This window comes from Labrus bergylta, chromosome 23, assembly GCF_963930695.1.
Source record: "Labrus bergylta chromosome 23, fLabBer1.1, whole genome shotgun sequence".
Taxonomy (NCBI): Eukaryota; Metazoa; Chordata; class Actinopteri; order Labriformes; family Labridae; genus Labrus; species Labrus bergylta.
The window spans coordinates 5,518,220-5,531,271 of NC_089217.1; the positions used below are offsets into that span (position 1 = coordinate 5,518,220).

At 40.2% G+C, this 13,052-nt stretch overlaps 1 protein-coding gene across 5 annotated transcripts in view; it reads left to right on the plus strand.

Annotated features, from left to right (window-relative positions):
* syt1a (synaptotagmin Ia) overlaps positions 1–13,052 on the plus strand; it is a 141,105-nt gene that overhangs the window by 90,490 nt on the left and 37,563 nt on the right. For all 5 annotated transcript variants that reach the window (XM_020647719.3, XM_020647716.3, XM_020647715.2 and 2 more), the window contains one exon: positions 11,612–11,809. In XM_020647719.3, coding sequence (XP_020503375.1) covers positions 11,641–11,809 — 169 coding nt within the window. In that variant the 5' untranslated portion in view covers positions 11,612–11,640. The remainder of the gene's footprint in view (positions 1–11,611; positions 11,810–13,052) is intronic.

Below are 13,052 nucleotides of genomic sequence, written 5' to 3' on the forward strand. Positions count from 1 at the left end.
ATGAAAATGCATGTTATTGAATTTTCTGGACCAAACAATGACCAATTTGTTGGAAAACAACAGTTTTATATCGACCTGATATTGATTCCAGCTGTAATCACAAATGGAGACACCTTGTGATTTTTTCTTGAATGTTTTTCGGGAGGAGAAGTAGTGAAGTAGTACATGACAGGGTCAACAGCTGGAGACACTGCTGTTAGCATGAACGCAGCAAGCCTATTGTCATTTTTTTCCCACCCTCTGTATGCCACCAAACATCTATCTTAGCGCTCCATCTCTATATCGCACTATCATGGCAGCAGACTGTATTATTCAAGAGCAATTTCAACCCAATTTCATGGCCTGTCTCGAAATGGCTGCATCCGATCCCAATCTACAGACTTGATGCTCAGAGGAACAGAAATCTCTTCGATGGTATCTAGTTTGCCTGTCAACTTTGTGTTTCTAAAACCCAATGGAACCTGCGCTATAACCCAAGATGATTTATATCAAAGCACTAGAAAGTAATATTTGTATGTATCCATCTTTTCATTCTTTTTCCTTTCCTGCTCTGTCTCTCTTTGCAAGTGGTACATTTCACAACCTGGGATCACAGAGATAACGGCACGTTTGAAAATGAGAGCGCCTCTCCCAAATGAGGAAATCAGAACTCATGCTAATGTAGCGTGAGAGACGCCCCGATGGCAAACGATAGGCTGAAAGATTGTCGGTCACAACGCCGCTTTATTTCAATGTCACCCTCAAAATGTTATCTATCAAACTGCCACCACTGTCAGTGACTCCAGTCTCACACTGCGAGCCAGCAGTATGATTTAGAGAGGCTGTTGTGTTAAATGATAGTGCCAGAAAGATCACATCTGACAGCTCACTCTAGTTCAATAGAAAGAAATGATAGAAAATGATAGAAAATGCTAGCATTGTTATTTTTCGCCCTCTTCCAAGACCCTTTTCAAAAGGTTGAATTTCCATTTGTTTGGTATTCATTGAATACTTTTGATGTCATTATTTACCTTGTGCTGCTGTAACCAGAAATGAGCACAGCTAAATTATATTTATGAGACCATTATCAAGCTGGTCAGACATGTGCAAGCATGCTGTTTCTCAGCAAAGTGAGTGGGTGGAAATATTGCGAGTAGTCGTAGGCGTATGAAAGGAAGCCCAGTGGAGGAAAAGGTGGGTGTAAGTGGTTAAGACTTCCTGGATGAGCTGACTTTATTCCATCACTCAGGCGAATGTTGACCTAAAATTCACCCAACAACAATTTGTTTGATACTGTGTCATTTAGCCCCTTGGCATACGCTCTCTCTGAACTTAGAACTCAACAGTCGCTCTATTCACGGTCAGAGAATGTCAGTCCAAGTTAAATTTAAAGATATTTTCAAGCCAAGCTAATAGTTTGAGCATATCTTGACTCAACTCTCTGTTGACTTTCTACTCTCGATCAAAAATGCCAAAATGAATATCCATTTTGAAAGCCTTTTTGTGTTGATAAATAAGACAAGACAGCGCTTACTCACTTCTTAGTCAATGGTTGCTTTACCATTTGTTGTTCAAGCAGATCAGATGAAACATCAGTAAACCGCACACTCGCTGCACTCACAACAGAATTAAAAGGTCAGCTGCCAAGTGACTGCAAAGAGCACTTGACGAGCCGTCTGTTTGGGAACATTAACAGCTCTGGGGATGTGTCTTTTTGACATGGAGCTGCAGGAAGTAACAACAAACAAGAAAGCGCAGCGTCATCTGAAGTCAAGTCATCTGAAACCAAAAGAAAAAAAACAAGAGTAAAGAAAAAACAGACCAACCTTCTTCCAAAAAACCCCTCAGATCTCCGAGCATTTCCTTAAAATCATCTCTTTATTTGCGTTTGCACACACACGCAATTAGTCTTAAAATTGTGGAGCCTGGAGTTGATAATGACCCTTGGCAGTCTTAAATTAGTTGCTGCCTTCCCAACTTCACGCAATATACCTCTGCTGATTATATGCCTCGATAAAGCATGTCAGTTGAGATATCTGTGTCTGGGCTGAACCCTGCGGGAGGCAGGGTGTTGCGGAGGGAGGCGTGAAGGAGTGGGCGGGTAGAAGAAGAGAAAAAAGAGGAGAAGCTGGAGGGTGGAAGCTAAATAAAATCAAAAGCTACAGGGTGTTTGTTGTATGCTCTTCCTCGACTGAGCTACAGAGCTGAAAGGCAAAGCATTTGAATCTATCGCAAGCCAAAGCCACCCAAGCCCTTCTAGAGGGGCGTGGTCCAACACATCTCACTTGCATTTAAAGAGTTTACAGAAAATAGATTTTATGCAAATTTATTGGAAATGGGTCCCAATAAGTTTACTTCCTCAATACCTCAAGTCATCTTTATTATCGCAAGTTGACTATTTACTAAATTATGATCCCATTTATGCTGAATAGACGAGATTAGCAGAGTGTGCTTTAGGGTACTTTATGATGCGGTAGTGATTTGTCTACAAGGACAGAGGCGTATCAGTGTTAGGTGCATCCAGCCTCTTGTTGAAATATGGTCACCTCAAGACCCATGATATGCTCGGTTAAAATGGCTAAAATACCAAACAGTAGTCAAAAAACAATTGGTGAACTCACAGTGGATCTTTTGAAAAGCAATCGTTCCTAAGTCGTTTTTGCGGATTTCCAGCACAATTCTGAATCTAACACTTTGTTCCACTCGACAGACTGAACCCTGCACTACTCTCACTATATCTACTGTCCTGCTCTAAGGGTCTGTCTCGCTCCTTGACCATTAAAATCTTGTCAATCTCTTTTTGCCTTTTTCTCTGCAACCTGTCACTCGGCCATTTGTTGCTGAGCAGACTTTCCTGAAGGCAGAGGTTGAGCAAATAGCCCCCTTTCATCTGACTCACCTACCAGTAGTAGCACCATGGCCCCCTGGCCTCGCCGCCTACATCAGACTGATCCCAACAGACACGACTCCCCAGGCTCTGCTATATTAGCTCCTGCCCTCGAACCCCTCCCCGCTGCCCCCCTCCAGCCTGGCAGCCAACTAAGCACGCTAAGGCTAAGGGTCGCTAAATGTGGGAGGTGGGCTCTTAAGATACTGAAAACTGTATCTGCCAGCATGAAAGAAGACAAAGCAAGTCAGCCAGCTGACTAAAGCTTTTGATCCCAGTTTGTTGTCCAATAAATGCGGGGGCCAGAAACAGTCGACCATTACTGATCCCCAACAGTTTGTGTGTGAGTAATTGACAAACCCAAACTAAATTTTAGAAGCTGAATTAGAACTGGAGTAATCCTCATGATATTCTTTGTTTTTTGCTGCATGTTTTGCTTTTTCTTAAAGGGAACTCAAGATACAATCTACATACTTGGACTAAAGTAATTTCAAGGCATTCCATTCCAGGAAGTGCACCAAAAGTAAAAGTAATAAATTTACAGAAAAAGTGCAACAGAAGTTCACTTTGGAACAGTCCAATCTTTTACTACCAATACATGATTGTGTTAAACCATTTTTGAGCTGTTTTTCATTATTAGTTATCTATATTGTCAACATAAATGCAAAACATTTCCTTTTTGCATTTTAAATCACATTAGAAAATTTCTCCATCTATAAAGGCCACAATGTTATCAGGTTTGCATTTGGTTGTTTGCACCTTAAACTGCCTTCAGAGACCGCTTGCAGAGTTTTTAATTCCGTTCGAATGTTTGAAATGTCATTTTGAGCCAGATTCAGCATTTGAATGCAAGACCCCATCAGGTTTCACTCCACGTTTCTCTACCCTGCTATCTACTCCCCAGCCTCTCATTTAGCCCCTGGCTGACAGCCCCATTTTCCAGGGGGTGTGCACCGCGCAATGTTTTTCATATAAATAGACTGAACGTATCCACCAACAACTCAGGGAGTGTGTCAGACCTACGCCGTATGAGGAACAAGAGTAGATGATAAGAGCAGCTGGGATCTGGGGGCCTTTGCGTCCTTCTCTGCGGCAGACAACAAGGTTCCTTTTCTTTTTTTTTTCGAACTTTCCTCAGCGCTTTGGAGGCAGTAATTGAAAATGGAGGATTCTTTGTGCACTGCCTTAATAGAGCTGTCCTGCCCTTGCTGTAAAGCGGGGTTAATAACTTTTTCCAGTTCCATTACCCCTTGAGATTGGCTTCAGGTGAGTAAAGAGGCTGCACCGGGCAAGGGGAAGTGGCCACGGGGCCCTTCTCAGCCTCCTCTTATCCCTGCTCAGTGCAGGCAGCTCACCTGACAATCATTTACGTGACTTATTATATACACAAAAGACTCTCCCTTGAGTTATGTGTGTGTGACCGCAATGTCTAAAAACACTGTCCTTTAGCAAATGAGTCCCTGACACAGGTGGATGGATACTTGACTGACAGCCAGTAATTAATCTGCCACTTCTCTATCTCTTCTCCTTCATGTTCACTTTATTAAAGTTTAGGTGCACTGTTAGGCTTTTTAACTGCATGTCGTAATCCTTGAAATGAGTAAGGCTGAATTGGTTCCATATTTGGGAGGTGCTACTGCCAGTTGCCTTCCTTAAAAATACGTTTCTGGAAGCAACAGTGACACAGCAATTGTTCTAACGCCGTTGGATGCTGTGATCCTCTTTGATATGGAGGGAGCAAAGTGAGAGATGAAAGAGAGAGCGAGAGAAGGAGCACAGTGGGATCTGGAGTTCATCCGAGGTGCAGGTTGAGGCTTTACGCATGAATTGCTCTTTCTACTAGAACGATCTAACACTTGTTAGTTACGTTTATGTGCACAAAGCTAGCCAGCTCTTGGCTTATACTTTGGACAAGGTTTTGTCCCGTTCATTAAGGATTGAAGTGCCTGGTTGCCGTTAAGAAGCAACGAAGCAAATACTGACCAGTCCATCAGAAATTTCATACCAAATGGACTCAGCATGTTATCATGTGTGTGTCTCTTTAGAAGAAAATGTTCAAGCCAACCTAGATGCAAAAAAATTGGTAACCTTCCAGTTTCCAAAACGGTAATCAACCCAACGTCAACAACCAACAACTAATCTGAGAAACAAAACCTATAACGTCGTCTTTGGCTGCAAGGCTAGTTAGCTAGTTGAACCATCAAATATGTTCTTCAGCATAATACAAAGATTTGTTGCATGACATTATCGGGTTGCCACAGTGGTGTTAACTTAAAAAAAATGTGTTTGGCATGAACTCTATCAGATCATATTGAAATCTGTGTGAACAGCAGGCTGTACAATATGAACCAAGAGCTTCTAGTTCATCTGAACTTTCAAGCTACCCATAATCATTAAAACGCATTTATTTATACAGATTTCAAAATACAGAGGTTCTCCCGCGGCAGTAGCAAGCGCTCAAGGCCAGAATAAGGTTTCTTGAATAAATGAAGTAAGAACTCCTCTTCAAATAAATACTTTTGTCTATAACTACTATTAGTCAGATGGCATTGGGGACCAAGGCCAGCCCTGAATGAGACTTTATCTTCTGCATGCACAAAAGAGAAACATTTAATTCGATGAAGATCATATGAGTCATAACAATCGGATAATGAAAAGGTCCATAAAGCATAGAATTGCTTTAATATGTCTAATTCCATTGCTAAAGCTCTCCCCAGTTCAGTATAATAATGTTAATTGTTTGATGCAGAACTCTATTATGCATGCACACTCAAGCTGTAATTTGGTTGGAGTTTTTCCACGTTGTTCATTGCTATTACACTATTAGCACTCCCTTGGGATCAAAAAGCGCCCTTGCTACGATTTTTAATTTACACAGATCTGTTAAGCACACACCTAAGATTTTTCAAATGGGAGTTCCCTTGCTTTGAAATAAAGCCTTAGCATTATAATCAAATCTGCAAATTGTTTAAAACCTCTAAACAACTGTTCACATGTAGATAATAAAGACGGATACTCGTAAGTGTCTGAAATCACATGAAAAAAAAAAAATCTTAATTTGCATTCTGTGTCCATAAAGGGAATATGAACCAGCCACTCTCGATTCAAAAAAATGTTTAAATGTATTACTGTGGTAGTATTTGCCTAATACATGGCTTCTCATTTGTATTTCCCTGTTTAGTCAAAGCACTTCCCAATCGATCAGGACTATTGATCCCTGCAGTACAACAGCATTTGTGTGTCTCGCAACATTTACGGCACGATTAGGCTCTTCCTCTTTAAAAAAGTCAAACATAATAAAAGTCCCCTTCAATTATCCCCTGTCTGTAAATGGCAGAGATCTGGAGTTCAACCTTTGGACGTCAACATCCCCATTGTATTTTTAGATGATTGAATTTGACATGAATTTCACTGAGACAAATTTATCTTATATCCATTAACATTTACTGTGAATCTAACTGCCTTTTCTTGGACTATAAAAATCATTGCTAGATGAGGTTATCCCTATCCAAAGATATAATTCTATGTATGTACTTATATGTTCATATGTAGTTATGAACTTTAAGTATCCTTATAAATGTACATTCCTTCCATTATGAAAGGGGTTAAAAGATATCTGCAATTGGGTTTAAGCACATTGTCCTCTCTAGTATTGATTCGAAAAACCTTCAAGTTATGAAATGAAGACATCCCATTCTAGTAGTGTAAAATACAAATCCTTTTTATTACAAAGAAACTGTCCTTTACATGTAGATAATACTCTATGTGTCATTGATCTATTCCCTTACTGCATCTGTACAAACATGCATTCACTTACTTCAAATTAAGCTGACATTAAAAAAAAAAAAACTGTCAAATGGTTTGGTGACAGCAGATAATTCTTGATAAAATTGGCTTAATTGGTAATTTACTGGGTGATTTACCCATGAAGCCCAATAAAATGACAAGAGGGGAAGAGTTTTATTGGCAAAAGGCTGAATGAGTGACATGTTCTCAGTGCTTTAACGTACAATCTGCCGTCATCTGTTTTATTTTGATGAGAAAATGGACAGCATTGGTCCTGGCTTTATCACCTTCTCAAATAGCATGACATATAAAACTGATGAATCTTGCCAAAACCGAAACCAGTGGGGAGCAGAGCAATTAAAACACATGCTGTCCTAATATGATTATGAGGATACCTCCTTTTTTTCTGATTATACTGTGAGAAAAACTAAAAAACCCCTATGAGATGGCATGTGGGAGGGAGTTTCATTGGTAAAAGGTTGTGTCTGTGTCTTGCTGTGTCTTCTGTATTTTAATGTACCATTGGCTGTGAGCTGCTAAATATATTGAATTTGGAGAGAAAATGGACAGCTTTCATCCAAGGTAGGGCTGAATTTGGCAGCTTCATCACTTCCTCAAACAGCATGAGATATAAAACTGAGGAAGCTTGCCAAAACTGAAACCAGTGGGGAGCAGAGCAATCCACAAGATACCAAAACATTGTTCCAAAATTGAACTATAAAAAGGACTGCCAAACATAGTATTTTCTCAATTCCAGCTCTTCTTCCATTTGATTTAAACTGTGTAGAAACATTCATATTTATGGTATTGGGACTGTCCAGGTTAGGGAGAAAAAATCCAATAGTGGGAAAGAAGAAAAGAAAAACGTGAAAGGATGATGAAGGAGATAGCAGGGAGGACAGAGGGGGGTAAGAAGCAAGTGATCTGACCCAGTTAGACAGCAAAAGAGAAATATGAAGCGAGAGAGAGAGGGGATATGATAGAATTGTGTGCCAGCTTCACCACTGTGGTTGGGGACCTGCTGGGCCATCTGGCAGCTCTGTAATTGGGTTGGGGTTTTACACCTGAGAGGCACACCTCTACAGAGATGGTTGGGGGAAAAAAGCTGATGATTGTATTTTGCAGTGTATCTTAAACCAAAACACTGACAACAATCAAATCAAATGATTTGGATATTTTGCTCGATTGATATCCTAGTGTGATTCCTAAATCTATATTTGACTTCCTGGTAGCTGGTTCATCTATAGGACACAGATCTTTAAAAGTAATCTCATCTGATCAGATTTTGGCTTTTGAATTGGAACAGATCTTAAGAATGTGTTGGTCCAAACTTTTTAACAGATTTGGAATACCTTCCTTTAATAAATATGGATTTTCTCAATCCTGAGAGGTGGGAAAAAGCCTTAATTGGAATAAAGTTATAGTGTTATACTTGTCATTGGAGTGAGAAAGACACTCTGTAAGTGAGAGAGGAAATTGAAGCAAACATTATTTAAAGCTTTCTTCCATGAGGGCCACATAGGCAGAAATTAACTCAGTGTTGCAGTGCATATACATGAATATTACATATTGTTGAAGGCCCTTGAAGAGTGGAAAAGGTCAGCACCGCTCTTAGTGTTTCACACAGATAAGTGAGGCTTGATCCACTCTAAAAGAAGCGAGCTCTTCAAGTGGATCACCTGCTGCGAGGCCCCACAGATGGTGAGGCCAATGCAGAAGTTGTCATCTTAGGCGTGAAGGGACAAGTAGTCATTAAGGTGCAAATATGAGCTGATTTAATGTTTCAGTTTTTGCAAGTGAGGTGAGTCCCAGTTTGTGAAGAATAACAGACTCCAGGGGTGGTTTTCTACTCCTACAGTGCTCACTTTTTGTTTGACATTTTTGCAGAGATAACAAAGCAGAACATTGCCCTGAGTCCAAAGGAAGATTTTTTTGATATAAAAGAAGCTTTATACCATTCAGAAGCATGTCTCATTCAGCATACATTTGAAAGGTCTCATATGGTATTCTCTGAAATGCTCTGAATTCTTAAGGGTAATTATTGTCTTTTCAAGATGTTTTTTCCTATATATTACACATCCTTTTACAAGCATGGGAACACATTATGTTTGCGATTCAACCCTCCCCATCGACTTACTTGTGAAATATCGAATGAAAAACCTTCATGCCCCCCACCCTCAGTGCATGGTAAATTCTTTTTCTACACAAGAAGCCTCCCACATGCTCTCTGTGGAGCGTCATTGTGCTCCCTAAAAGTCCTCGCCCCTGCTGAAGTATCTCTGTCACTGCAAAGCGTGCCTCTCAATGGCTCAGCCCCCACACTAACCTTGCAGCGTTTCAAAGGGAGACCAAAGGGAGGCTGAGCGAACATGGACACGCGTAGGCGACCACTCAACAAAGGGGGAGGGCGAGAGGGCTGAGGCATCCAATGGCTGCTTTGTTCACTGCAAGGGAAGGTTCATTGCCACTCTTTACCTGGAGTTAAAACATCTTAAATGACTCATTTTTTTCTTGATTCAGATGTAAGTTTAGTTTTTGTAAACCAGGTACTGAAGCTTTCTCGCCTCTGAAAGTATTTTCTGCTGCAGCATGTCTTGAAAATATTTAAAGGTGACAGACAAAGATGTTGTTAAGCAAGTGTTAGCGAAGTGTTAAAATCACAACTGCAGTGTGCAGTGATATCAAGCTTTCACAGTACGTTGGCTAGCAGCAGCTGGGAAACATGTAATGATTGTGAATACTGCCTCATGCTACCAGAATTTAGTTTGTGCGCCAAGTTCAGTCAGTGTTGAAGTCTCAGTACGGACCACAATATGGAAACTGGTCTGGTTACTGATGACCTGCAGTGCCAGTTATCTTCTCAAATAATTGTGGACGTGTTTGCTTTCCACTATTCAGCTCAACCTGCTTGATTCTGTCAGCTCGGATGTTAATTGTCCGAGCTTTCCGTTTGCTTTTGCTTCTGCTGGCCGGTTTAATTGGCCGTTACTGCAACATGGTTACTGTTAGCATGGTGGGAGAACATCTGCAGCAGTCCATGCTTCTAACTTTCTCTGAAGTGGTGGGTTTAGATCCATGTTTATTCATGTTAAACACAACCTTACAGATCTTTGTTGTCTGAAACTGAGAGTAAAATTAGGAGGCTTCATCTCTTCTTGTCTCCGTCTTTAACCTTTAAATAAATGGAAGATGATACCTCAATACAGATTGATGTATGCAATGGTGAATCAGACAAATGCACTCTGATTGCAAGAACTCGCAGACTGTGGTTGTTTCCGGCATCATTTCCAACAGTAGCAGGGATGAGGAAGCGTAAGCCTGAATCCTTCAGCGAGAAATGCTTGAAGAGTGCCAAGAACAATAAATGATCTTCTGCTCCCCAAACAACTACAGTCAAAGATGAGTAAACAAAAGAATATTGGTCTACACCACTGTTCAATTGAAGCTGCACAATGGCAGCCAGCACATCATAGTTGTTTGATTTTTCCAATTGTATTGAATCTGATGTTCTGGACTACATCAGCGTTACACTCACAGAAAGTGTCCAGATACATTTAAAGTGTGTCTGAGGAGCAGAAACATTGAGAAGACACTTTGTATCTCTGCCGTGATTCAGACTAAATTGCCTGCTGATTTTTCAAACCCAATTTTATACAGTCAAAGAAACATGAATTGGATTTCAGCACTCTGAAGCTTTTTTTCCCCCCCTTCATGTTTTTCAGCTCATATCAGGATCGAATTGCCACAAGTTTTTTTTTTCTCAGTTCTCTGAGGTTTGAAGCAGAGATCATTCGAGGCCGTTCTGCGGGCTACGTTCAGATTTTTTAAATCACTTACAAACCTTTTAAAGCCTTTCTGTTTGCACCACTGCACTGCCCTTTATGAAACAACACTATACATGGGCAAAATGAGTTTAATGAGCACTGTGGTGCAGCAAAGAAGGAGAATCAGGTCATCAACCTTCACTGTGTGCTTCAACTCTCTCCAACTATAGCAGCTATTTACCTCCCTGATTGCTATGGGGACACATTACAACCTGCACACAACGTTTGAACAATAAATACTTCCTGTTTGCAGCAGGCTTGTCACAGAGTTAAAGCTCTGCCCAGCAGCGTTAAATCATGATACTAAGAAACAATAGAAACCAAGTCCGTTTCGTATTTTGTCTTATCACAAGTCTTAAAGAACAACATGACGAAAACATTGGATCTCAATGATATAATATCAACATTGGTCTCCAAATATCCTGCACATTGTTTTATGCATGAAAAGTCATACATGACCTAACAACTATTGGTTTGTTCTCCATCCAACAACAAAAACTAAACAAGTGGAAGCAACAGTTACTCAGTCCAATTTCCTGTTCAATCTATGAAGTGTATATTTTGGTACTTTTTACACAGTACTGCACATGTATAGACACAAGAGTGTGTCCAAACAAACAGGTCAAACAAACTACACAAAGCACATGTTCACATATGTGATACATTGTTTCCTTCTTCCCCTCCACACAAAGGAGTAAATGTAAAGTAAACACACCTGTTGTCAACAAAGAGAAGATAGCGGACGAGTAATCATCTCTGTACATTACATACTGTGCCGTGGGATGACTTGTAAAAGCACATCATTTCAATTACACCAGTGGCAGTGCTGAGATTTACTGCCTCAGAGTCATAAATAATCATTTTATCTGGGCTCAGTAATGCTAATCTAGAGTTTAAGCAACGAGTGAGTAGCTTTGTTCTGAATTTAGCGTGCTGGTCGATTCATCATGGACCCCAGCTGATGTTTACCCAGGCTGAGCCAGCAGCTGCTCGCACACTCTGTGACGGCTCAGCCATCTGAGGAGGCGAGCGTGCTGCTGACTCTGACATGCATCTGTCACAGCAGCAACAAAAGACACAAAATCTAACCCTCTCTGTTTCCTCTTTCTCTCTTTTTTTTTTCCCACTCGTCCAGCATCTGCCAGGCTTCCCAGCGTCGCCATTATGACTGAGAGTCGAAGGGAAGCATTGGCGGCAGTGCCGCCTGGGCCCACCAGCGCCTCATCATCCACGGCTGGCTCCAACACCACCAACATGGCTGGCCCGGGCGATAAAGACGAGAATTTTTCCAAGCTTAAGGACAAGTTCATGAACGAGCTAAACAAAATCCCACGTAAGTGTGTCAACTTTCTATAGTACAAGAGTTGGAGAGTATTTTTTTGATCGTCCACTTTCTATTGAGTTATTAGGTTATTGAAAATATTAAAATATTTAAAAGTGGGACACTTTAACAGAACTTCCTTCCAACAAAACATATACTTTGGAACAACTTGCAAAACCACTTGTGAAATAGAATTAGTACAGTACAATGACATTAGTTGTAGTTTCAGTAATGAATAAAGCATTGTCTGATTGGATGATCTCCAAATCTAAAAAGTAATTGGTTGGGACAGTGTTTTAACAATCCAACACGTCCATGGGGATAAAAAGCTGGTAATCCTTTGTAAAAAAAAAAATCAATTAGATGTACCTCAATTTCAAATATTGAATATTTCAAAAACACCTAAAATATAGAAAAACACCAGTGTGCAGCTGTGACCTCTTCAGTCAATGTTGATTTTCAGTTTCTTAACAGCTACATGTGATGTGTCTATAATTGCCCTCCATCTGGTTCAAAATGAACCCATCACAGATGAACCCATTCAGTGCTTTCAACGTGATTCTAGTGTAAGTGTGATTCAAAAATGACTCAACAGTGAATATGAGTGAACTTTGGTGTATGACGCAGAAGAAGAAACACCAGTGTTAGCCATGACCTCTGACAAAGATTTCATATGAATCAGGTGAACAACGTCTCTGCTGCCTCTCTCATTTTGTGTCTTTCAGTACAAAAAAAAACAAAAACAGAGTGAACGGCTCAGATGGAAATGTCTCACTGAATTATCTCATGACAGAAGTAATCACATTTGAAGTGGAGAATAAACATCTGGCAACAATAATTCATGTGTTTGACACGATAAATTGCTAAATTATGTGTGACTGGCTTTAATTATTTTCAGTTAGATTTTCTGTTTTTCTGTCTTATTCGGTCAAAGCAGTCTCTTCATTTTCACATAATTCAACTACTCCTGCAGTTTTATCACCAAACTTCAAACTAAATCCTCTCATTTCAAATGTTATTACCTGGAGAAGTTAGCAGTATTATGCACAAAGAACAATGGTTGCAATGGATCAAGGACAAAGGACTTCTAGGAAATCCAAGATCAATGAACTTGTTTAATACAAAACAACCATTATCCATTTACAGTACTTATATTCCTTATTTTCCTCGAATGCAGCAATTATTTCCAAAGACCCTTTTGTAGCACTTAAAGGAAAGTTATAATCCTATCTGGATTTCTTAATCATGCCTAGAT